At 37.7% G+C, this 25654-nt stretch overlaps 1 protein-coding gene across 1 annotated transcript in view; it reads right to left on the bottom strand.

Annotated features, from left to right (window-relative positions):
• Positions 1-25654, bottom strand: part of ADARB2 (adenosine deaminase RNA specific B2 (inactive)) — a 196335-nt gene that overhangs the window by 16266 nt on the left and 154415 nt on the right. Inside the window, exons 6-7 of the mRNA XM_036760531.1 lie at positions 24350-24518; positions 4780-4961 (exon numbers count right to left, since the gene is read on the bottom strand). Of these exons, the coding sequence (XP_036616426.1) occupies positions 4780-4961; positions 24350-24518 (351 nt within the window). The remainder of the gene's footprint in view (positions 1-4779; positions 4962-24349; positions 24519-25654) is intronic.

The following is a 25654-nucleotide window of genomic DNA, read 5'->3' as shown; positions in this document are numbered from 1 at the left end:
TATAATTAAGGGGAAATTAAGAACTCTCCATTACCTGCAAATACCTGAAAACAAGCCCTTCTTAGAGTCTCATCCAGTTAGGGAGTCTGTTAACCATCTGAAACAATTGGTTTGACAATGAGGTAGCTTAAACATTTTGTCCCATGGAGTCAAAGAGAATTCTAATGGAAATGGGAAATTAACTCAGTAATGTTTATGTGGATGTGCAAGATCATAGAACATAAAACCAAGTCCCAAGTGGCACCTTGGATAAATCACTGAATGGGCCTCTGTTTTCTCATCTGTAAAATTGGCAGGCTTGGACCACATGATTTCTAAAATACCTTCTGGTGGTAATCCTGTAATCCTAGGTGAGGTGGGTGTCTATTTGGCTAACTTTTTGCAAGGTTTTGTAGAAAAACGAATGCTTTTTTCCCCCTTGTTGATAAAAACAGAATTCTTTTTGAAGTAAGTTGTTACAATTCTATTGTGTGATTTTTTTGTTACATTTGAGAACCAACTTTTAAAAAATGTATGTCTCTAAAGTTAAAATAGCAGTTATTGGGGAAATGATGGAATGCAAAATTCTCATTTTACATACAACTTTTCAAGAAAGTAGCTAAGGAAAGATCAACCTGTAGTTAATTTTCTTAAACTCATTTAAATGCAACCTATTTAGAGAGACTTCAATTATTATGGCTCCCAAATTAGAATAGGCAAATTAATAGGGCATTTGTACTTATTTTAATTAGTGGTGGTGATCTTTTTGTTTTGTCTATAGTTTCAAAATGGCTTACCTTACAATATTGTCTTTGTGATACCAAGGAAAAGCAAATAACAACTCTTGCATGTTGGATGGGACCTTCTCCTCTCCCTCCCCATCCCAACTAAAAAGACCATGACAAACTTACAGGAAAACATGAGCTTGTGTTACACATGATCACCAGGCATGGATTGCATCATAAGAGGGAATGCACATAAAAGTGATATCACAGGTCTGTTTGAGAGTATTTTAGTACACTGAGTCAAAGAATGGTTGTTGTCCTTCATTCTCAAAAAGGATCAAAATGACATCAACATGTTAGAGTCAAGTTACAGTGTGTCCAACTGCGGCTGATCAGACCAATATGAGCTTGGAATGTTCTACCACAGGTCGGGCACAAAGAGTCCAGGTGAACATACCTGGTGTTAATTTGATTAAAGATCTCACCCCCACCTCCCAATTAGGCCTCAGGTGGAGCTAATTAAGGGAAGCCTGATTAGGAGAGGCTTGTTTTTAGGAAGGCCCACACCCTTTTGCTAATTAGGTCAGGAGAGGTGTAAAGCCCTTAGGCCCTGAGAAGTGGTGTAGGGGTGTGTGTGTGCGAGTGTGTGTATACTCTGAGGGTGGCTGTTAAGCTCTCAGAACTCCTGGAAGAGAGGACATAGGCAAGCAGACAACTAGGACTTGTGAGTGAGTGTTTATGGGAAAGCACCAGCAGAGGGGTGAAGATTACTGGATGGCTTGACTCTCTAGTGTGATATTATGTTTTAAGTTACTTGCTGTTATAACGAAGTGGACTTACTGGTTTTGGTATACAATTGCTGCTATATCAAATTGAAGTTATTGGTTTTGGGATTTGATCCTCTGGTGTCTGAAGAAATGTTTTACTCCTACCTTCTATATGGAGAGTCTCATATTCTGCGATACAGAACCGTACAGGCATGTTCATGGTCAATTGTGACACTTGCCTTACAGATGCAACATTTGGGGTGGATCTCTAAATTTGCACATCTCATTACTTTTGAGCTACTTCAATTCTGCTTTGCTCATATAGCACAACATCTTCTCTGATGAGGGTACCCCATGCTGGGCAGTCCTGTGCGATTGTCTCCCATGTCACACAATCAATTCCAAAGTTCCTAAGAGAGACCTTGAGAGTGTCCTTTTCTGACTACCATGTGAACACTTGCCCTGTGTGAGTTCTCCACAAAATAGTCTCTTTGGTGAGCATATATGTGACATTTGAACAATGTGGCCAACCCATTGGAGTTTCTACTGTTGGATTTGTAGCAGAGAGCACTGCTTTTGTGTTTGGCACAAGGTGTCATAATGATCATAGCTCATGTAGCACTTTAAGGCTTGAAAAGTGTGTTCTGTCTCTCTCTCTCTCTCTCTCTCTCTCTCTCTCTTTCTCTCTTTCTCTCTCTCTCCCTTTCCCTCCCCCTCTCCCATCTGACCTTTGCAATGACCCTATGAGCAAGGTGCTATTATATCTTCACTTTACCGTGATAGAAGATGATGTGGAGAGAAGTTAAGTCAATTACCCAGAATTCCATAGTTTTTCTTGACTCCAAGTCTGGTACTCTCTCTACTATGGTAAACCATTTCTCCTGGAATTGACATGATTCTAATATATCATTTAATTTTAGTGTTGATAATGACTTTACAGGTTAAGGTAATATGGTAGGACAAGGACTGGATGAGGTATCAGATACTAGAATTCTAGTCCTAACAGCCATTTACTACCTGTATAATTCAGAGCCATAAGCTATCTGAACCTCTTTATAGAATAGGCTAAAATGTGCTGTGACTACCTTAGAGGATAGGGTTATTATAGGACTAAAAGACTGTTATATATATGAAAGTGATTTGGAAGTATAAAGCAACAATATAAAAAGATGTTTGTGCTATTGAATAATGGGATCTCCTTTGAAGGCGGGAAAAATAACAGGCTTTAAAAGCCCTTTCCTTGTAGTCAACAAAGAATTACAGAAAATTTATTTGCACAGGATTCCCTAAATTACCTAGTCTTAAGATTTAAGTATTGTTCTCTTTGTATTTGGATTTTTTAAAAGCACAGCTGCTTGGAGTTACTTCAACTTGAAAATGACACTGTTCTTGATTAATAGTCACACTTAGAATGATAAAGCTAATACATTATGCTTTAGAATCCATTGATATTTTGGTTGTAAATTTCCACATCACTTTCTCATACATGCAATTGGACAGGTATTTGTTATCCCCATTTTTTAAAAGAGGAAATGAAAGTTGAGTGACTTGTCCAAGGTCACATAGCTGGTCAGATGCAAAACTGTGATTAAGACATAGCTCAACTTGCTCTCCCTTCCATGTTCTTTTTATTACCTTGTTTATATGATACCAAAAGAAAGATAAATATTTTTATAATTTACTCACTCAAATGTTTTGTCTACTCAGTGCAAAACAACTGTCCATTTAAAAACATTTTCATGATAGATTGTGCAAAAACCAGTCTTACCTTAATGATGAAATCATTGATACTTACATGACATCCTCTCCCACCCCTTTATATTATTTTCCAGTCATGACTTGCTTTCAATGGGGGTTTAAAATTTTTGAATGAATGGCATTGGATATCTGCTACAGTTCTTTTTAAAAATTATTATAAATGGTGCTTCTGATGAGGAAGAGAATGAGCACCTGGAATTAATTATCTCCCAAACCAAGACATTTCAGTGAGAATGTTTCAACTAACTAGATTTCAATAGAAGATTTTCACCAATCTCCCCACTAACCAGATTATTTATGTATATTATATAACAACACATGCATATTATATATGTTACATAGAAAATATGCATATATGTTATATAATATATACATGTTATGTGATATACGCATGTTATTTTATGTAATGTATACATATAGATAGTATATTATCTAATAGGCCTATTAGATGACGTATTATATAATAGGTCTATTATATGATATATGTGTGTTATATAATGTATACATATTATATATATATAAAATATTTTAAAATTAGATAGCATATTATATATGCATATGACCTAGTTAATAGAGAGGTATAAGTAGCGTGATTTTAGCTTTGGCTCCATAATTCAAATTGATTGAAACTTGGCATGCTTCAGCCCTTTTAAGGACAATTAGGCACTTTACTACATGTGTTAGTTAATACACATGGATTTTCAATTCCAAGAGCCATAAACAGAAGGAACTGGATGAGGGAAAAATATTATCAACTTTGGAAAGAGAGCTTCCAGTTAAGTCTTTTGATGCCTTCTCATCACAGCATTAGGATGACCTTGTCATCTTGAAGGCTTTTGTTGTTGGATGTCATTTTCTGACAGATCCCATCAAGCTGGAAAAATCTTGATTATGGATCTATTGAAGTACAGTAAATCTATTTTCTGAGGTCCAGACTGGATAATGTAGAGAAAGAAGAGTGGTTCCAATACTCACTTCATCTTCTGACCATGCCTACTTTCATGATTGAAAGCAGTTTTTTTTGGGGGTTTATTTCAGTAAAACTTTCCTGCGGGGTGCCTCTGTATAGAACCTCACAAAAATATGTGATTCTTTAATATGCTCCTTGTGACTGAGACCATGTCCCAAGAGCTCTTGGGATGGTGCTAACTACTGTTCGTCTTAGAATCAGAAAAGGGAAGATGGTCGTTGTCTGACACAAGCTGGCGAATAACTGTTGGAGCTTCTTGAGTTTGCAAGTTGATTACTTGGAAAAGGATACACAGTGACTTAAGAAACCCCACTTAAAACCATATATTGATGTATTGGTTTGACAGTTCCTCTTCTTAATATCAGATCTCAAATGCTCTCTGTTCTTAGGCTCAGAAGCTCTTTAATTTGGTTCTGTTGTCTACTTTTTAAAAAGTCTCTACACTGCTTATCAAACTCTAAAACATACTGTGGCCCAAAGCCATACCATTTTGACCTGAGAAGTGAAAACAGGACCAGTATCCAACACAATTATGGACAGGAAAAGAATTCCTTTGTCCTTCAAGTAGGTCTTTTCTTACCACTGAGGAGTGGCCGGTTATGCCTGTATGAAGTTGGCAGCTGACCGATGTCTTCTATTCTGTGACTCATTACCCTGGAAAGGTGACCGGTGTGATGTAGACTCCCCACCACAATGCTGTGTAAGTAGATAGGCTCGATGAAGTGACTGAGGAGAGCTCCTTGCAACCCAAGAATGTTCCATCTTGATGGGGAAAAAGGGAAAAAAAAGTCAAAAGCAACCCCATCAGCTGGTGCAAGAAGAATTAAATACAAGAAGCAACCCAGTCATGTTTCATCCCATTCATTTTGCAGAATGCTGCTGCTGCTGATTTTTTTCCAGTCCCTGATTCCCTAGGTGACACATTTCCCATCATGCTGATGGAAATGTCTCGCTTGGTGGCTGCTGCAGAGACACACTGGAGTGGTCATGACAGGCTTTGGCCTTGTGGCTACTAATGATTGTGAGACCTTTTTAGCTATTGTTGGGTGCAGTTACAATGGTTAGTCTGCATTTTAATAAACCTTGTTCCTTTTTCCACAGAAAAAAATAGTTACTGGTAACGCTGAAAGTAAGTTCTAATTTCTCCAAAGGATATAAAATTAGATAAAAACAAAGAGAAATGAAGAGTTATTTAAAAAATAGAGTCTGTGCCAGGAAATTCCAGGATTCAGGCTATTCCAAGGAGAAATAACTTGCCTCTGTTTCTGCTTCTCTCTTCCCTCCCCCCTCCCACCCAAGTTGGAATGTTCTATTGTGTTGAACTCAAATTACACTTACAAATGACCTCATTTTCATATGGACACAGTTTTGACATTAGAAGTTCAGATCAGTGTAATAGTATCAAGACCTTGTCTTTCAAGTAAATATAATTTAAGGTGAATTCTGCTCCTTTCTCCCAATTTTGGAAACCCCAAATGCTGGCCACTTTTTAAGATGTCTTCCACATGTGGCTGGGGAAAGGTTAGAGACTTTTGCTATTTAAGGCAACACCATCCAGTGGTTGCTACACTAAGTAATGGGCTTAGAACCTAACCTCCATCAGGAGCAAGCATTATGCAGCTAATTTCTTACATCATTGTTCTTTTCATTAATTAACATTTCTCTACCGTTAGCGCAATTATTGTGGGGCTTCCATGCTGTACATCTCTTTTCATGATTAATAAGGAGTCATTATATTTCCCTTTCCTGAAGCAGTCAATTAACACAGAATACTTTCCATTAATTACTGAATGTTTAAAACCAGCATGCTGTACCTGGAGAGCAATCTGCTCCAAGAACCTGTGACACCAATTGCTTTAAAAAGTTCTCTTTAAATTTTATTCCAAAAACACAAGCAATTTAGCCAGCGATATTAATTTGCCTCAGAAGCAGTGCTGTGAATGAGAAACATCTTTTAATCTCATGCAAGAAAAGGCAGCCATCTGGCTGGGGAGGATTTCAGAGAGAGCCTCTCTTGCTCTCACTCTGTAAATGCAGGTCATTAAAGTAATGTGTTCATATACATAAAACTCAAATGGAATATAAAAGGTAATATTTATATACAAACAATTTAGTCCCACAATTTAAGCAGTCATTGGTTTTATGAAACATTTACTTTAGTCTATCAGATTTGCATAACTTCATTTGAAAAAAAAACTATGGTCATTTCTACAAGTCAGATTGTCTCTCTTCCCCCAAACCCCCTTCCCCTCCTCCCCCAGCAAAGGAATGAAACAGCTGCCCTTTTAGAATAGATCTCCAATTGCAACATAGAATTCAGATTGAAAACTTCTGAAGAATTGGAAATCTCAGTGAGAAACACAATGCCTGGGATGGATTTTTCAGGGACTCAGTATTTGATGGCAACATTTCTTCCCAGTTACGAATTCACATCCACACCTGGGATATGCTCCTACAGCCCATGATTTCCCTAGAAGCTGACTGTTTCCTTGTTCTCCAAGATAGAATGTCAATTTCTACAAAGACCAGAATAGATTTTTTGGGTATTTTTAGTAACTGTGACTTTGGAAAACAGGATCCTGTCTACTTTTCACATTTGATTGGGGTTTTCTGGATTTTTTTTGTTTTCCCTTTGAAGTGTGATACTATTTCTTCTCTTCTCCTTTCCCTCCCCTCCAGTGCCAAGATGATGCCAAGAAACAAGGAGAAATCCCATCATCAGTAAAACGATCTTCGTATGGTCTTATAGATGCTTTTCTTTTGAAGAAACAAGAAAGGTATGTTCTAGAGGAAAAGACTATATCTGTCATGAAGTCTATGATTCAATACTTGATTTTAATTTTTGTTTCCTATCCAAAACACATTCTCTGTTGCATGTATAAGCCTGTTTATGAGAAATAGCTTTGTTTAGCCAAAAAGGACTAGCTATGGGCTGGTTGGGCAGAATGATCTTAGGTTGTGGCTTGTGGCAAAGGATTCTGGTATAAATGAAGGTAAATGCTTAAGTAATTGATGAGATTTTTTGGGAACTTTGAGGTTGTTTTAAAATTCATCATCACTGAAAAGTAAGGAAACAGTGACATGCCCATCTATAACAAAGCACTTTATTCAACATTCTTGCAAAGTATAATTAGTATTCACAGGAAAGACATCATTACACTGCAGGTTGCCGACATATTGGGTTTTGGAAAAAAAAATTGCAGGCCCAATTTTGAATGGTTCTGATTGTGTAAGATTGTCCAAAGACAAATAACTTCTATATCTGTCCCCTTCTTAATAACCTTTAAAATAAGGAGAAAATCAACCTTCTGCTTGCTTAGTTATAGGATTTTCAACTTATTCAGCTAACAGAATCAATAAAACCAAATGTCTTCCTGCATATAAACTGGAGAGTTTTTAGCACTCAGGATTGAATGGAAAAATATCTCACCTTTTGTTCAAACAGCTGATATTACTGCAGTGTTGACAGAGACAAAATCCCATGTCCAGTTTTCAATATAGATAATCTCTAAATAAATATGTTTTTGTCTGTTTGTCAATCACTGAAATACCACAGATAAGTGGAGAAGAGATCTTGGAAAAAGCTGCCTTTCTTTAGCTGAGAGACACAATCTCCTTACTGAGGACAAATCTTGGCCTCAAAGTAACAATAAAAACAATTCCAAGATCCTGTTTGGAATAGGCTCCAGACCAGTCTATCACTCCAAGTGTGAGCCTCTGAGATAAGTTGAAAGAATAGTGATTATCATTAGGATCAGCATGTAATGGGCATTGTGGGCTGTTAGCTTATCGGTTTAACATCTTGACATAACTTCAAATGAGATTTAAATCTACTGAGGGCAGTGATGTGACAACATGGGCCACTCTGCTTGGTACTCTGGTATCTTCATAAATGAATATTCACCACGTCTCATTCTTTTCCTGTTAGGGAAATGGCCTGTTATCAGATAAAGATAACGGCAGCATGAAGGCATCCTTACTTGCTAAATCTGTGTCCACAAGGTACAATACACATAATGGGCTAATGCTGGGAGAAAGTTTGACTAGGGCCTCAGGTAGAGTTGGCAACACTGTAGGAATGATTATTAGATTTGACATTATATGATCATTAATGTTGTTATTTGTCCATACTTGTGATTTCGTCAGAGTAGGTAGTTTCCAGTGAGGAAAGTCTACCAAAGAAGATCTACGATTGTTCTACAATTTATAATCTTAAAGCATTGACAGGTATGCTGACATAATATGTGATTTGCATAGGAACCATAGCTAGTATGTCAGTGGTGGGACTTAACACCTGGTCATCCTGAATCTAAGGCTGTCCCTCTATTTTCTGCCCTAGAAATTTTCTCCAGTAGTCAGAAATAAATACATAATTGTTCAAAACAAAATCAAAAGGATAGAAGAGGAAGTGAAACATCTGATCAGATAAATAACTGATCTGGAGAACAGATCAAGGAGAAATAATATAAGAATAGTTGAACTACCTGAAAATTATGATAAGAATCTTGATAAAATATTACAAGAAATTATCAAGGAAAATTGCCCTGATGTTCTAGAGCAAGAAGGCAAAGTAGAAATAGAAAAAAATCCCCTGATCACCACATGAAAGCGATCTCAGGAGGAAAACTTACAGTAATATCATAGCCAAGTTTCAAAGTTTGAAGGTTAAGGGGAAAATATTGGAAGCAACAAGAAAAAAATGAAATATCATGGCGCCAAGGATTACACAAGACCTAGCAGCTACTATGTTGAAGGTCTTGGGATACTATATTCCATAGAGCAAAAGAACAGGGGTTAAGAACAAGGGTAACTTATCCTGTGAAGTTAAGTATAATCCTGAATGGAAAAAAATGGATATTTAATGAACTTAAAGACTTTCAGATTTTTGTGACAAAACCCCAGAATTTAAGGGAAAATCTGACATATAATATCCAGTAGAAATATAAGGTAAACACTAAGGACCAATAACAAGGGACTCAATAAGGCCAAACTATTTATATGTGTGAAAATATTAGCAGTATTTTTATGATTGTCATTATTATTTGGGTAGTTTGAAAGAAAGGCATAGCTGAGCTGAGTAGGATGGGATGATTATAAAACATAAAACTACATAGGGAGAGATAAAAGGAGTAATTATCTCACACAAATAGGCATAAAAGTAAAAGTTAATACAGAAGAAGCTAGTGGGGGGAGAGTGGGTAGTGTTGGAACCTTATTCTCATCAGGAATGGGTTAAAGAGGGAACAAATTATATATCTAGAAGGATATGAAAGACTTCTAAATCAAAGAAATAAGAGGGCAAGAGGATGTGGCAGGGAGAGGACAAGGGAGAGACTCTTAGGGGGAGGGTAGGTTAAGGAATAGGAGGGCAAGGTGGTGGGTAGAAGTAAAGCAGAGGAGTGGGGAGAGATAAGGTAAATAGGTGAGCAGGATAGTGAGGAAAAACAGAAAGGAGGAAAATACACAGCAAGTAATTGTAGCTTAGGATGTGAATGGGACAAATTTACCCATAAAATGGAAACAGATAGCAGATTAAAAATTTGAATTCAATGACATGTTGCTTTCAGGAAACATAATAAAAATGAGAGATACACACCAAGATAAAGTAAAGGGCAGGAGTAGAATTTAGTATGTAAAAAGAGCAGGACAAAATTAAAGTTAAAATAGATTTAATCAAAAGTGAAAAATAGATAAACTATACTACGTGTCAGCAATATTATTCAATATTGTTTTTAGACTATTTAAAATACCTTAGCATATGCATGCCAAAACAGATACAGCAACTATATGAACATAAACATAAAGCAGTTTTTATACAAATAGAATCATATCTAAATAATTGAAGTAATATTTATCAAATGGCAATTTAACTAATTTATTTATTCAATGTCATCCCATTAAAATGACTAAAAATTATTTTTACCAAGAAACAAAGTTCATTTAAAAGGTCAGGAACTTCAAAGAAACCTGGGGAAAAAGATGTAAAGGAAATAGATTCAATAGTTTCAGACATTAAAGTACAAGGTGAGAGCATTGTTGAAGTGGAAAAAGGATAATTTCAACGATTTTAAGTTAAAAATTTCTTGTATAAATAAAACCTATATATCCAAGAATAGAAGGAATCCAGAAAATTGGAGAAAAGACTTTCACATACAATCTCTTGGATGTAATTGGGTTGGAATATTGCTGTGGTGTAGAAAATAATGAGCTGGTTGATTCTGAAAAATATGGAAAGACTTGGGCTTATGAAGGAAGATACTATCTATGTTCAAAGAAACAGATGATAGAAGGAAATAAGCATAGTATAGTCTTACATATGTGTATGAGTGTATATGTGCATATATGTGTATGTTTGTAAATATGTATATGTATAGATATCTACACTTAATTGTAACCTTTAGGGTGGTGGGGGGAGGGAGGGGAAACATAAAGTAAAAAGTGCACAGCAAAGAACAAAAGAAAACCAATAAGGAAGCAAAGAAAAGCTGGGCAGCTTTGAAAACAATGTAGTATTTATCATATAGGTTTTCTTGAAGTGGAAATTTATTGTTTTATATTGACTTCTGTGCTGTGTACATGGCACATTCTCGTTTTGTATTTAAGTTTAAAATAAAAAAATTAACAAAAATAGACAATTGTTCTAGTAAGTAAACTCCTGTGTGGGAAGTGGGTTGTCCTGTCTTAAGGGAAGCGGTCAGCCAGTACTCCATGGATACAAGAAAGGCATGTTGTTGGCCGTGATGTGGCCTAGTGTAATCAGCAGTTGTTGAAAGATATGATTGGACAGGCTAAGGTTTAGATAGGAAAGTCTGCTGGCAGGACTCATGCATATAAGACAAGGTGGGATTAGTTAACATGACTGACTGAGTTGTGGCCAATGGCCCAAAGGACAGATTATTAGAAGAGAAACACTTCAGCACCAGTGTCTGAAGCAAGCACCAAGGATAGCTCCCAGTGGGATTTCTTTCAACTATTGCCTTTTTACCTTAGGAAATTTATAGCTACTCATTACCGTATCCTGAGAAGTAGGTTCCTCTTGGATATAAAGAGTCCTATGCTTGTTAAGATAGGTCCAAATCCTCATTTATGGAAACTGCATCATCATTTACCCAGGAACCTTCAGTGTCTGTGTAGGAAGGAAGTATTACTTTCTTAGGGCAAAACTGAGGATTGATATTAGAAAAGAAGGCTGAGGAAATGGGAGTTGGACCCCCCAAAGGCAGGGCTGGGACTGATTCCTGAAGGCCTTTGAGGTAGTCTTCACCTTCTTCTTCTTCTCTAGGGCTCATTCAGGAGTCCTCTGATATCGGGACACATGACCAGGGCTTTGACAAGAGTTGGCTTGTCAAGGCCAAGTATCTGTTTCTGTGTCCTAGACTGCATTCTGAAAACTGTTGGCCATTTCTCCTGCAAATATATGGGTTATTTATAAGAAGAACTAGGCAAAGGAATATGCATGGCTCAGTGTAGACCTTCCTTATTACTGGAAAAATTGTTCAAAGCATATTCTTATGGTTTATATCATCTTCATAGGGGAAAAGTAGCACACAAGAGGCCTCTCAGTGTCTAGTAGCTGAATTAGTATTGTATGAGGTCATTAGTATTAAGCCCATCTGGATCATGGTGAGTATATTTCTTGGCAACAAAAAGAAATTCACTGTGTCCCATTCTATGACCCATGAGATCCTAGAGCATCTTGAGTCAACCACAAGTATTAATTAAGTACTTACTCTATTCCAGGCACTGAGTATTTGTTGTTACTAAGTTCAACTGTTTGAGTAGCTTGGGGGATCCCAGAAAACTGGTATGCCTATGGTACGCTATTGTTGACTGCATTATGGTCAGAAGGGTGATACACTCTTCAACGTAATGAGTGATGCCTGGATGAAGAGGAATGACTTCATTGCTTTGAAAGAGGGCAGAGAAGCAGCTTATCAAATGTGCAATAAAGGATTGTTTCACTGTTGGCAAGAGTTGACACAGAAGAAAAGCTTCTTCTGCGGCCACACTTGTACCATGACTACTGGTTGAAAAGTAAATAATGTAGCCTAGTATTTTGTATATATGCTGCCTAATAGTTTTATGGGTCCCTCTCCTTGATTGAATTGACTGATTTTTGGAATAAATGAAATGATTGTTTTGGTAATTTTTAGACATCTCCCTTTGAGCACTGACACAGGAGTTAGGAAGACTCATCTTCCTGAGTGGAAATAGGGCCTCAGACACACACTAGCTCTGTGAGGCACTTAACCTCTGTCTGATGCACTTTACCCACCTGTAAAATGGGTTTGTTAAACAGCCTTCTTAGAGTTGTTGTGAAGATCAAATGAGATAATGTTTGTAAAGCATGTAGCACAGTGCCTGGCACATAGTAGGTACTTAATAAATCTCTCCTACCCTCCTTCCTTCTCTCTTCCTTTTTCTTCTTTCTCTTGTTCCTTACTTTGTTCCCCCTCTATCCCTGCTTCATTCTTTCCTTTCTTCTTTCCTTCCTTGAATATCACCACATTCTATTATTTGCATCTCTTTCTTCATAGGTTGTCACAGTACTCACTCATCGCTACCATTTGCACATAGAGAAAAAGTTCTCCAAATTTGTTATGAATCTTTATGGTAGTTTCCATTGAAATACATAACTTTTTTCAGCACACATAGTATAAGATAGTAAAAGACGAAGAGAGTTTTTCATCATGAATTTCTGAAGGTAGGTGACAAGTCATCTTAATTCCAGGGACTAAAGAAGGATGTGTTGGATTTCAATTTTGACTCTTAGAATGACTTCCTCTTACAGGTAAAGTTCAGTAGTATTTGTCTATTTAGGGATGTGCTTTTTAAAAATATGGTAAAGAAGGAGAGTTATGTGACAAACACATTCAAGATCTAGCTGGCTATGTGACCTTGGGTACTTCATCTCTCTAGGGCTTGACTGATGCACTCAGAGGTTAAGTGACCTGCCCAGAGACCATAGCCAGGACATGTCAGAGGCGAAGTTTGCAACCAACTCTGATCCATGACCCTAAGGCAAGTAGTACTCTTTGCTCTGCATACACTGCCCCTTGCCATTATGTGACTCAAAGTGACTTACACTTCAGTTTTTTAATCTTACTATAGGGATGTCTTATTCCCCAGGACTCATAGTACTTAATGTCTGCATCATTCGTTTGGCAAGTAATCATGAACTATCTTGCAATATCTCTTGAACTGTTATTAAACTTAAAATCCATGTTAAAATGAAAATGCCTAGATCTAGAAAACCTGAGAACTTTGGGCAAAGGCCTAGTATTACGCCACTGTTGGGCTTCAGTCACTGTGGCTGGAGCTGGTAAACCTGGAACACCAAGCAAAGGTGCTGACCTACTTGTCTCATTTACCTTTTCTGGAGCTGGAAAGACTAGGCTTTCCCACAAATAATGAGTACCTTTTGACATTTTTCCGTGGTCATATTTGGAGCCAGAAAGCCTATGATCTCAAGCAAAGACTTAGGGTTCACTCACCCAGGGTCTTAGCCCATGCCTAAGGCTAGGACTGAGGTCACCAGCCTCAAGTCCCTCCTCACTCCAATCCTTCCTGTACTCAGCGGTCAAATTGATCTTCTTAATGCATAGGTGTCTCTTATTCAATAAATTCTGGTGCTTCCCTATTATGTTTAGGATCAAATGGAAAATTATCTGGTTTTCAAATCCCTTCATAACCTGGCCCCTTCCTGTCTTTTCAGTCTTATTCCTCTCTCTTGCCTTCCCACTCTGCAAACCACCTTCACTGGCCTCTCCTGTTTCTCAAATAAGACACCCCATCTCCCAACTCCATGCATTTCCTGGAATTCTCTCCCTACTCATTTCTGCCTGCAGAATTCATTGGCTTCCTTTGAGACCCAGTGAAAATATCACCTTTACAAGAAGTCTTTTCTGGTCTTCCTTAATGCTGGTACCTTCCCTCTTTTGATTATCTCCAGTTTATTTTGTGTAGATCTTGTTTGTGCACATTTATTTTAATGTTGTCTCCTCCATTAGTCTGGAAGCTCCTTGAGATCAGGGCCTTTCTTTGCCTTTCTTTGTATCCCCAGGGCCTACCACAGTGCCTGGTACATAATAGGTGCTCAGTAAGTGCTTGTTGTCTTGACATGACAGGAGTAGGTTTAATGCTGCTCTTACTGGGGCCTCAGACACCAGACTGAAACCCCAGAAGTCTATGGCCTCAGACACCATGCCTGAGTGCATGATCCATAGATGAAATTATCTTCTAAGTGTATTGTATTCCCTGCCATCTGGAGACTTAGCTATTGGGCAAGTTCATGTAAACTCAGTTTAGGAACCATCTTTGGGAATTTTTAGGAATGCCATCTTTGGTTAACAATCTCCTATGGCTCCCCATTGTCTATGAAGTAAATTATAAACTCCTTTGCCTGGTGTTTATGGCCCTCCACAATCTGACTCAGCTGATTTTCTAGCTTTATTTTATCTGTCTCCTGAATGAACCAAACAAGATTACTGGCTATTGCTACTCCATCTCCTGCCTCTTAGCATTCATAGAATGCCTGAAATGTGGTCCTTCCTCATTTCTAACACTCAGAACCCTTAGTGGTCAGCAAGGCCTGACATGATGCCACCTCCTCTGTGATACCTTCCTTGATTTCCCCAGTTGTTAGTGTGTTCTCTTCCTCCTCACTTTTCTTGGTACTATACCTTCTTGTGTATACATTGTGTCCTGCCAGTAGAACATAATCTTCTTGAGAGCAGGGCCAAATTAATTTTTGTCTTATACCACCAGTGCCTGGAACATAGTAGATGCTTATTAAATTTTTGTTGGATAGAATTAAATAGTAAATCCTACCTCTCAAATGATATTACAAGGTTCATGAAAGTAGGGACCTTGTGTTATATATCTTTGTTTCTCTCATGGTTTTTGGTACAGTGCCATACAATATAATAGGCTCTCAATAAACGAGTAGATGTATAGGTCCTTGTGGTACAGTAGAAAGAGCCCTGGCAATGAGTAATTGGGGAAAAATAAAACATTATTTAAAAAATCTGGAGTCAAAGGGCCTGGATTCAAATCCTCCTTCCATGATTTGTCAAAGACAATAACAATACCTGTTTTCCCTATCTTGCACTTTTATGATGAGGGTGAATATGAAAGTGCTTTGAGAGCTATATTTGTATTGAAAAAATGATGAAGACAAGGAAGAGAGATCTTTTCACCTAGTCATTTTCCACTTTCTTTTTTTTAAAAAAATTTTCTTTTTAGTTAGTATTTTATTTTTCCCCAGTTACACGTAAAAGCAATTTTAAACATTTGCTTTAAGTTTTAAAAGCAAATGTGAAAAATTGTTTTTACATGTAACTGGGGAAAATAAAATACTAAATAAAAACTAAATTAATAAAACTTTGAATTCCAAATTCTCTCCCTTCCTCCCTCTCCTTCCTCCCATTGAGAAGGCAAACAACTCGATATAGGCTATTCCATGTATAGTCATGCAAAACATATCCATAATAGTCATGTTGTGAAAGAAAACACAGACAAAAGAAACTCAAGAAAAATAAAGTAAAAAAAAAAAGTATGTTTCAATCTGCATTCAGAAACCATCAGTTCCTTGTCTGGGGATGGATAGCATTTTTCGTCATAGTCTCACCACTTTCTTTTACCACCAAAGTTGCCAGAACATTTGGATTTTATGAGGATGAGGAAGCAAAGGAGCCAGTGAACTCTGCTGTCTGGGCTAGAAGAACAAGTGGCCAGGAGGGCTGATTTTTCCTGGTATCGTACAAGTTTTGGTTCAAGTGCTCGAGAGTGACAGTTGTTTAACCAGGACCTCTATTTTAAGCCTAGAGTCACAAACAATATTCTCTTCTGACTTCAAGAATCTGACTTTTAAAACAAGACAGCATATAACACTTCTCTGTTAACATTGTGAATAAAACAGGTAGACAGAATGTCAGGGTTTTTTTTTATTTTCTGAAGGGGGAAGAAAGAGAAATTCACTTTGGGGGAATATGAAGCAGCAAATCTCCATAATCAGAAGAATTTCACATTCTTCTCAGTCTGAAGTCTAAGCTTAGAAATCAGACACTACTGTTTTCTCTAGAGGAAAAGCTATCTTTTTTTAAAAGCATTTCATTTTCATAAAGTTTTAATCTGCTCATTTAGAGACACATTTTGATCAATAATCAAGCTCAGGTACTTAAAATTAGAAACCATATCTAAAGGAACATTAGTTCCAGAAGATTTAGACTGTTAAGTGTCACTCAACTTCTGAGTTTTAGAGACAAATAAAACCCAGGTTTTCCCTAGGCTTCTAGCAGGCTGTGGTATTTGTTGGTTAGAGCGAGGACAGACTGGCTCATTAAAATTCAGAGGTTTAACCAGACACTGATCATGTCTAAAGGAAAGCAGCACAATAGAATGTCAGCCAGATTTACCTCAGCCTGAATACTTGGCCCAGTGAGAAACAGAGCTGGAGCTGTCTGGACAGTTAGAGCTGTCCAGAATGTCTTAATGAAGTGGATAGTGGGGCCGTCTAACTGTAACTTTTTGTTTGATTCTGCCGCATTCATACAGCTACGGACTTAGTCGGGGGCATTTAACCTCTGTTTCTTCAACAGCTTTGGGAATGGTCATAACATTTTCTTTTTCTTATATAGTCTTAACCAGACAGCACTGACTGCCTCAGGCTTGGGTGCAAGTTATATGACTGTTTTAGGGCGGTGGCTCAATGGAAAGAGTGCTAGGACTGGAGTCAGGAAGACTCATCTTCTTATGTTCAAATCTGGTCTCAGACACTTATTAGCTGTGCGACCCTGGGCAAGGCAGTGAACCCTATTTGCCTCAGTTTCCTCATCTGTAAAATGAGCCAAGGAAGGAAATGGCAAACCATTCCAGTTTTTTTGCCAAGAAAACCACAAATGGGTTCATGAAGAGTTGGACGTGACTGAAACAACAACTGTCGTTTCATCAACTGTTATGCCTGTTGCTCATTGCTGTTAAAGAGGCTGTGAACACACCCATTTTGCAGATTTGGGTAAATGCCACATGAGAATGCTTTCAAAATCAATTAGTCATTTTGTAGTAGACCTGGACGAATACTCTCATTTAAGAATTGAGTGCTCTCTCTACCTTAGGGATTAGGTCACCCTAATCAAGAGGTATTTGAAAAGTGGCTTTGAGATTCTCATCATAGTGGAGGTTAAGGAAATGTCAAGTATTGCCTTCTAATAAACATAATCATATAATGATGATGATAATGTTTTCCAAGTGCCTTATAAAGATCATTCTAATTTTATCTTCACAGCTCTGGAAGGCAGGTAATATTGCCATCTTTGTTTTACAGCTTAGGAAATTGAGGTAGACAGAGGTTAAGTAACTTGCTCAGGGTCACAGAAGTAGTAAGTGCCTGAAGCTGGATTCAAACATAGGTCTCCCTGATTCTAGGTTCAGTGCTCAAGGGGGCCTTATCTACAAATGATCAAAATAATTGGTTCATTTGCTCAAAAAAATCGGTCAATAAAAAAGGGGAGGCACTCATTAAATTCTTTGTGACCCCGTTTGGGGTTTTCTTGGCAAAGACACTGGAGTGGTGTTATTTCCTTCTTCAGCTCATTTTACAGATGAGGAAACTGAGGGAAACAGAGTTAAATGACTTGTCCAGGGTCACACAGCTAGTCAGTGTTTGAGGCCAAATTTGAACTCATCAAGATGAGCCCTCTTGACTCCAGGCCCAGCACTCTGTCCCCACCTAGTTGCCCATCACTACATCATATTACTATACATATGTGTGATAATGTATATATGTGTATATAAAATACATGCGTACACACCATTGTTGTTATTCAACAGTTTTTCGAGAGAGAAAAGAAGAGAAGAAGAGGAGATGGATGGTGGCATAGTGGATGGAAGGCTAGACCTGGAGTTGGAAAGGCCTGAATTCAAATTTGACCTCAGATGCTTACTAGCTGGATGACCCTGGGCAATTTACTTAACGTGTTTGCCTCTGTTTCCTCCTCTGTTAAATAGTAGTAATATTATTACCTTCCAGGACTGTCATAAGAATCAAATGAGATAATGTATGAAAAGTGCTTTGCAAAAATTGATGCTACAAATAGTTAGCTACAAATGCTAACTTTTATTATTATTGTTAATAATAATGATATTTTCCCTGAATATCGAGAAATAGAGACGTCGTTGATAAGGGACATGCCAGAACTATGGAATCCTTTGGTATTTGATGATATCAGGTGACTCTCACTGCTTCTGTGTATGCATTTGCTTCTTTCCTCAAGCTGTAACTCACAGAACTTGGGCCAATGGGCAGTGGAGAAGAGAAGATAAATAACCAAAGGCAATGGGTTACACAACACGTCTAATATGCATCAAACCTGATCAACAAATATTTATTAAGCCCTTGCTGTGTGCCAGGCACTGCTAGGCAGTGGGGTTACAAAGACAAAGAATGAAATAATCTCTACCTTCAAGGAGTTTGAGTTGTTGAGACATAGAATGTCAAGGGTTGGAAGGAAATTTAGAATGCACCTATCCTCCCTAAGTTTATAAAGGAGAAAGTGAGGGTGAAAAAAGTAAAGCAGCCTTTTCAATATCAACCAGCTGGTTAGTAGCAAAAGAGTTGGAAAGCAGATCTCCTCTGAGCCTAAGGCACATTCTTCATTTGCCCTTCCCAAGGGAAGTAGATGTTTTATCAAGAAATTGGATTTTTTAAAAAAATCAGATTTCTGATTTTTGAGTGTAGGGAGCTCCCAGTGTGGAAACTCCCTCTAGTGATACAGATGAACAGCTTGGCATGAACTATATCAAAGAATATGAGAGAAGAGATCTGGAACACAAATGAATAAAAATGAAGCTACGATATCAAAGTAGGCTGCTGGGATAGTCCAAGACCATTCTCTCTAGTGAGGAATGGAATTCTTTCTAGATTTATTTTGTCATTTCAGTTGCATCCAACTCCTCATGACCCTATTTTGGGTTTTCTTGGCAAAGATATTGAAGTGGTTTGTCATTTCCTTTGCCAGCTCATTTTACAGATGAGGAAATTGAGACAAACAGAGTTAAGTTACTTGCCCAGGGCCACAGAGCTAGTGTCTTGAGGCCAGATTTGAACTCAGAAAGATGAGTCTTTCTGACTCCAGTCCTGGTGCACTATCCACTGTGCCACCTAGCTGCCCTGGATAAAGATGTAGAAATAGATCTCTTCAGCCTCTCTGACCCTCAGTTTCTTCATCTGTAAAATGAAGGAAAGGGAAACAGGGAACAGTATAATTTTTCTCTCTTCCCTTCTTGTGACCACGAGCAAGTCACTTTGATATGCCTTGGTTTTTTCACTTGTAAAATGAAGTGATTGTACATAAGAAATCTTGTATTGGACATTTTCTAAGGAAACTGGGAAGGCATCTTTAAACAGATACAGAGCAAAGTAAGCAGTATAATGAGAACAGTTTATGTGATGATAATATTATAGAGAAAATATAACTTTAAGAGACTTGAGAATTCTGATGAAAGCAATTATAAACCACAAGTCCAGAAGATTGAAGCTGTAATATGCCTCTTACCTCCTGCCAAAGAGGTGACAGACATAAAATGCAGAGCGATATATACATTTTCAGGCATGGGTAATGTGAAAATTTGTTTTTCCGGACTATATATATTTATGATGATGGTTTTCTTTTTCTTTTTGAGCCACTGGGGGTTGGGCATTGGGAAGGGCAGACTGTAAATGCATGTAAAATAAATTTATTTTTTAAAATAAAAAATAAACATGAGTCATTTAATGAGAGGTTCCTTCTAGTCCCAAGTCTGATCTTATGTTCTCTCTCATGAAGGGCAGAACAAAATTGATTAAATGCTTCTTAGAATATTTGAAGCTAGAAGCAGAAGCCAACTTGTGATCTGATCATTGGAGAGATCTCACCTCCATCTCTCCCTGTTTCTAAACTCTGTACCCCAAGAAAAGAGGGAGGTCACTTAGTCGCTGGACTCAGTCAGCTAAATCCATCACCTTTATCCCCTCCCACTCCTCCCACTGACCTAGCAACAGTTACTATGGGAATTAAAGAGAGTCTCAACTATGAAGCTTGTAAAAGGAAGTATATCAAAATACCTCCCAGGAGACCAGAAAAAATGGAACTAATTTTCTTACTGACAGAACATAGAGGAGTCTCCTAAAACATTTATCTATCTTCTTTGTCAATGTTTATCTAATTATCTAATCATCCATTGAATCAAAAGATTCATTCATTACAATCTTCAATGTCCATTGAACTTTTAACTTTGTGATGTTTATTGTGCTATAAACCCAACATTTTGTTTATTATCGAAGCTTTCTATTATGCCTCAGAATTACATCAATTGTTATTTATGACATTCTGTACCCAGAACAACACCTGCTGTGCTTTTATTTATATGATTTTTAGGGTCTATGGATTTAAAACTGGTTCTCTACGTGTTTTAGCTTTTGATCAGTATTTTGAAGGGAGTGATCTATGTCTTGTTCTTATATCTAGTTAGTAAATAAGCTCTTGTAATGAATTCCAGTTTATTTTTAAATAATATGAGAGAGAATTAGCAAAGAGGATTACAAATGGTATTCATCTCATGGATACATTATCCCTAATTAAAGATATAATTGTGCTAATTGATTGTCATTTAAATAAATAAGTATGTGTCATAGATGATGGAACAATTCAGCTTTAACACTTTTTTCTTTAGCATTTGCTCAAATCGGAACTCCGTTTCATAATAGAGGCAGTTAGAAATTAGTAAATATAGATGAAAATGGCTCCCAAACAGCTTGTTGAATAAGATTGATTCCCTTGGAAAGATGGTCACAGTGTGAAACTTGGTGATAAGCATCTCCCTTAGGATGCCTGGGGTCCCAATGACATCTTAGGTTTCAGGGCTTCAATTTAAGCACTGCCTCAAAGTAAAAAAAATTCTCTCTTTAAAAATTGAATTTTATTATTTTTTCAAATACCAAGCACTTATTTTCATACCTTCACATATTCTCTCCCCCAAATTCAACAACCAAAAAAGTAAAAGTTTTCTTTATTTCCTACAAAACAAGCATAGTAAAAAAAAAACAAATTCCCTCATTGGTCATATCCAAAAATGTAGAACATATTATTTTCAATCCCAGTAGCAGCAAAAAAAAAATGTCAGGCTTAGGGAGCTTTAATGTCCACCATCTTTCCAGGGATTCCAAATGTAGGGGAGTCTGGGAGATGCTATTTTCCCTTAGGTATTCAGTCTGTACTCTCCCTATGCATTTTTTTATATTTTTCTTTTTAATTATTCTCACAATGATGTTTCATGAAAGTAGATTGTATTTATCCATTTGTTCATTCTCTAATTTATTGCACAAGTAATTATTGAATGATCTTCAATAGAATGCAAGGTTTTCGAGGGCAGGGATAGTTTTATTTTTGTTGTCTTTATGTCATCAGTGTCTACCATAGTGCTGGGTCCCTAGTAAAGGCTTAAAATATTTATTAAATTGGATGCCTATTATGGGCAAATCACAAGTGAGAACTAAAGGGAAATGAAACAAATGTAATATATAAGCTCTAAACTGGATGCCTCGAGGGAAAAATTCTATTTATCTTTATCTTATGATGCCTAGGACTTTGCTTGGAGTCATGTTCAATGTTATAGAGTATGTTCAATGTTTTTATATGGTTTATTCAACACTAAGGAAGTGTTCATAGTGAAAAGTCTCAGATGGATAGTGAAATGGTTCCTCATTCTAGCTTGGGAGTGAGTAGGAAACCTTTCCTTATTTGGAATTTCTCCATCTTCCGCCTCACCCTTTCCATCAGATGTGACCTCTGGTTGCACAAGGACCATTAGATTTTGTTCATGAGCTGTCACTTGTTTGTCCTGACAATGAAATGATTTGCCATCCCTCTATCTTCTGTCCCTGGACAGAATTTTTTAACCTCATTTTTAGATAAAAACTCCTTTGTTCAACCTAAATTAAAATAGATCTGAGGTTTGGTTCTTGGAGCTATATAACTGGATAGAAAACAACTAAATGTTGTATTGTTTTTGAGTGAAGCCAACTCACAAACAATGAATGTTACAGAATGTTGAAGACCTTAAAACATTCACATAACACATGTTCCAGCTGAAAGATGGCAAATATAGATTCATTCTAAAGTAAGTGCTTTGTTTAATTTAACTGATTCTCTATTTAAGGGTCTGGGCTTTTCCAGTAGCCGTGGAAGCACAGATTCCTCCAATATCATCAGATATGCTGTGATCTCATCTTCTCTTTGACTATAATGCTTTCCACTATCAATAGCATCCTTTTTATCAATGTCAATTGTTGTTTGCCAAGAATTTTCCAGGGTACCTTGTGCTGAGACTCAATAAGTTACACAGTCTTCTTACAGACTAGGAGTTTGCTTTCAGAAATAGGCAGCAGCAGCATAAACTACTAAATTTCAGAGACATCAATTTAAGACACGGGAAATCTGAGGAATCTTGAGTTGGCAGGCAGTAGGAAATGGGTGTTGAGGGTTGTTCACTTGTGGAGTTGGGAGAGAAGGCATGAGGGGAGTGGATATGGCCAAGAGAAGATGCATACATCCAAAGAGATGGTCATATCCAGGAAGACAATCTGGAAAGAAGGATGGTACCAATCAAAAAACTTGAAAATGTAACAAAAAGTGCTTCAGGACTATGGATTAGCAAGGAAGAATAAGCCTTTTTGGATAAAGAGTGGGTTGGGGAAGAGGGGAAAAGGACAGAACTAAGGAAGAAGAGACCAAGAAAGAAACATAGAGAATAGAGGCATATAATGAAATAGAAATGATGAGACTGGGACTCAGTGAAGGATATAAATTAAAATCAAATTCCTCAATTAAAGCACATCTCCCCTTCCCTCCAGTCTTATGCAGGGCAGTTATGCTAGAAATGGGTTAACTTATACTATGGAGACAGGTATACTTCCGCTGCTTAAAGGCAGGGACTGTTTTTATCTTTCTTTGTATCCCTAACCCTTAGCTTAGTGCCTGGCATATAGCAGACACTTAACAGTAGGCTTTGTGACCTGATTCAGTGTATAGATTTGAAGTTTTCTTAAGTATTTCAAAGTTTAATCATTAGATGAAAAGCTGCTGACTGAATTGAAATATGATCTGTATTTTAATCTTTGCCATGACACCAGAAAGGACATTCCAACTTATTAAGTTTTTGAATTTCCTAGGTTCTTAAGGTTAAAGGTTCATTTAAAAATATCTAGAAATATTTCTTTCCTTCAGAGAAATGGATCTACTGGTTCTTTTTTCTTCTTCAAAGTTTGGAAATTTCTGAGAAGGAGCTGTTGATGTGCAGAATTTTATTATGCAAGTAGATTTTCTCAAAAGAGAGAGAACCTGAGCTCATCGAGATGATATTACTATTGACAAGCCTATCAACAACAAATATAAGGCTGGTTCTGTAGCCTCTATTTAATTTACTGTCTATTGATGTTTAAAACCACAGAGACTGCAAAATTTCAATTCTAAACCACTAATTTGTTTCATTTTTCTAGGGAACTAGAGACTTTGATTTAGAAACCCTGTGGTATCTTCCAGCAGTAAAAGAATTTCAGTTGAACTCAAAATTGTTTTGATTTTTCCCCCTCTCATCCCTTTATGAATACATGAAAATATTATCAGTGATAATATCTTTTCTTCCTTTTTTTTCTCTGCAAAGAAAAGCTGTACATCTCTTCCTAGGGTTTTACCCCTTCCCTCCTGCTTTGATATAGAAATCAGTGCATCCATTTATTTTCGTTTGGCTGTCTTATTAATTCTTGACAGAGCTGGGTCAAGCATGTACAGGGAAGTAAATGATACCATTTCCCTTATAGTCAATGGTACTTTCCCCTGAGGATTTAGAATCTATGTTCTTGTGTATTTGATGTTCTATCTGACATACAGTCTGGGAGATTACAGGCATGCCACGTACCTGGTTCGTATATGGGTAATAAATTCGTTCTGAGGTAGAAAATGCTGCCACATCACTAAAGATCATGCCCTCTGCTCTTTTTCTAGCACCTTTCTGAAGGTTCTCTTTCTTTTGGCCGAACAAGATCCCGCTACGTGGAGATCTACCTGCTAGATCTTTCTTATCCCTTTCATGCCAAAATGAAACTTGGCCCTTACCTGGCAATCTTGTCTGTGCATGACATGGTGACCAGCTGTTCGCCTAGCAATACGCCATCCCATGTCTGAACAGCGTTGTGACACCGGACAGGGATGGTCCCTTCCCCCGATTCTATCTTCGTTCGAAGGTGTCCTCGGAACTTCCTGACGATGTGCCTGCTACTGTTCACTAGGAAGTAAAAGGCAGGAGGAGGTGAGAGACAGCAGCTATAAAAAGCAAAAAGCAATACTGTCCAGTTTCCAGAGACATTGAAAATGTTTATTTCCTGGGAGGAGGCACAGGGAGAGAGTCCAAAGGAGGACAAAAATGGTGCTATCAGTTGGATTGGGCATAGGGTGAAAGAGTGAAGGAACCCCCAAATCAGAATGGAGAAAGGGGCCAATATGGTCCATGCATGATGTAGGTATTGTAGCAAATAATGGCAGCTAGGTGGTACAGTGGGTAGATAGCTGAACTGGGAGGCAAGAAGATTGACTCTGACACTTACTAGCTGTGTGACCCTGAGCAAGTCCCTTAACTGCTCTCAGCCTCAGTTTACTCATCTATAAAATGGGAATGAGGAGATGTTGGCTTAAGCTATTGAAAGGGGGCATCAGAGGCTGAGGTTGAAGAAGGAAGAACCCGGCAAGTAAAGAGTGAAGAAACAGCAGGGGTTCTAAAAGCAACTCTGAGCAACCCTCCTTGGATGAGAGCTTGAGCTGCAGATGCTCTTCTTTAGCACCCCCTAGAGCTTCTGGGAGGTGAAGCCTCTTAGGGCTACATGTTTCTTTTTTTTCTTTATTAATCCTTCCCTCCATAGTAAGAGAGGGCAATACAGAGAAGAGAAAGACTTGTATTGCAGCTGCTCTTCTATATAGAAAGAGGATGGCTGGGTTGGTTGGTTTGCTTTGCTCAGAGAGTCATTTGAACTATTTGGTGTGGTCTGTTACAATAGGACAATGTATAGTCTGGATGAGTGAAAAATTGTCTAGAATCCAAACTTCACAGAACAAGTCCCCTTAATAAAAGGATTTGTTCTGTGAAGTTTGGATTCAGTCAAAGAGCCACACTTGAGGAACTAGAAGGCCACATGTGGCCTGGAGGCCCCTGGTCTAGATTGTGAGCTCCTTGAGGGCAGGGACTGTCTTTGGTCTCTTTTTACATTCCAAGGGCTTAGCACTGTGCTCAGCACATAGTAGGTGCTTAATAAATGTTTATTGACGAAGTGGCCATTCTGATGAGCTGTGAAGTTGCAGCTTTGCAACTGTTATTCAAACATCTTGTAAAGATATATGTAAATGTTATATCTGAATATAGAAGGGGAC

This window comes from Trichosurus vulpecula, chromosome 5, assembly GCF_011100635.1.
Source record: "Trichosurus vulpecula isolate mTriVul1 chromosome 5, mTriVul1.pri, whole genome shotgun sequence".
Taxonomy (NCBI): domain Eukaryota; kingdom Metazoa; phylum Chordata; class Mammalia; order Diprotodontia; family Phalangeridae; genus Trichosurus; species Trichosurus vulpecula.
This window is presented reverse-complemented; position numbering and strand designations above follow the sequence as displayed.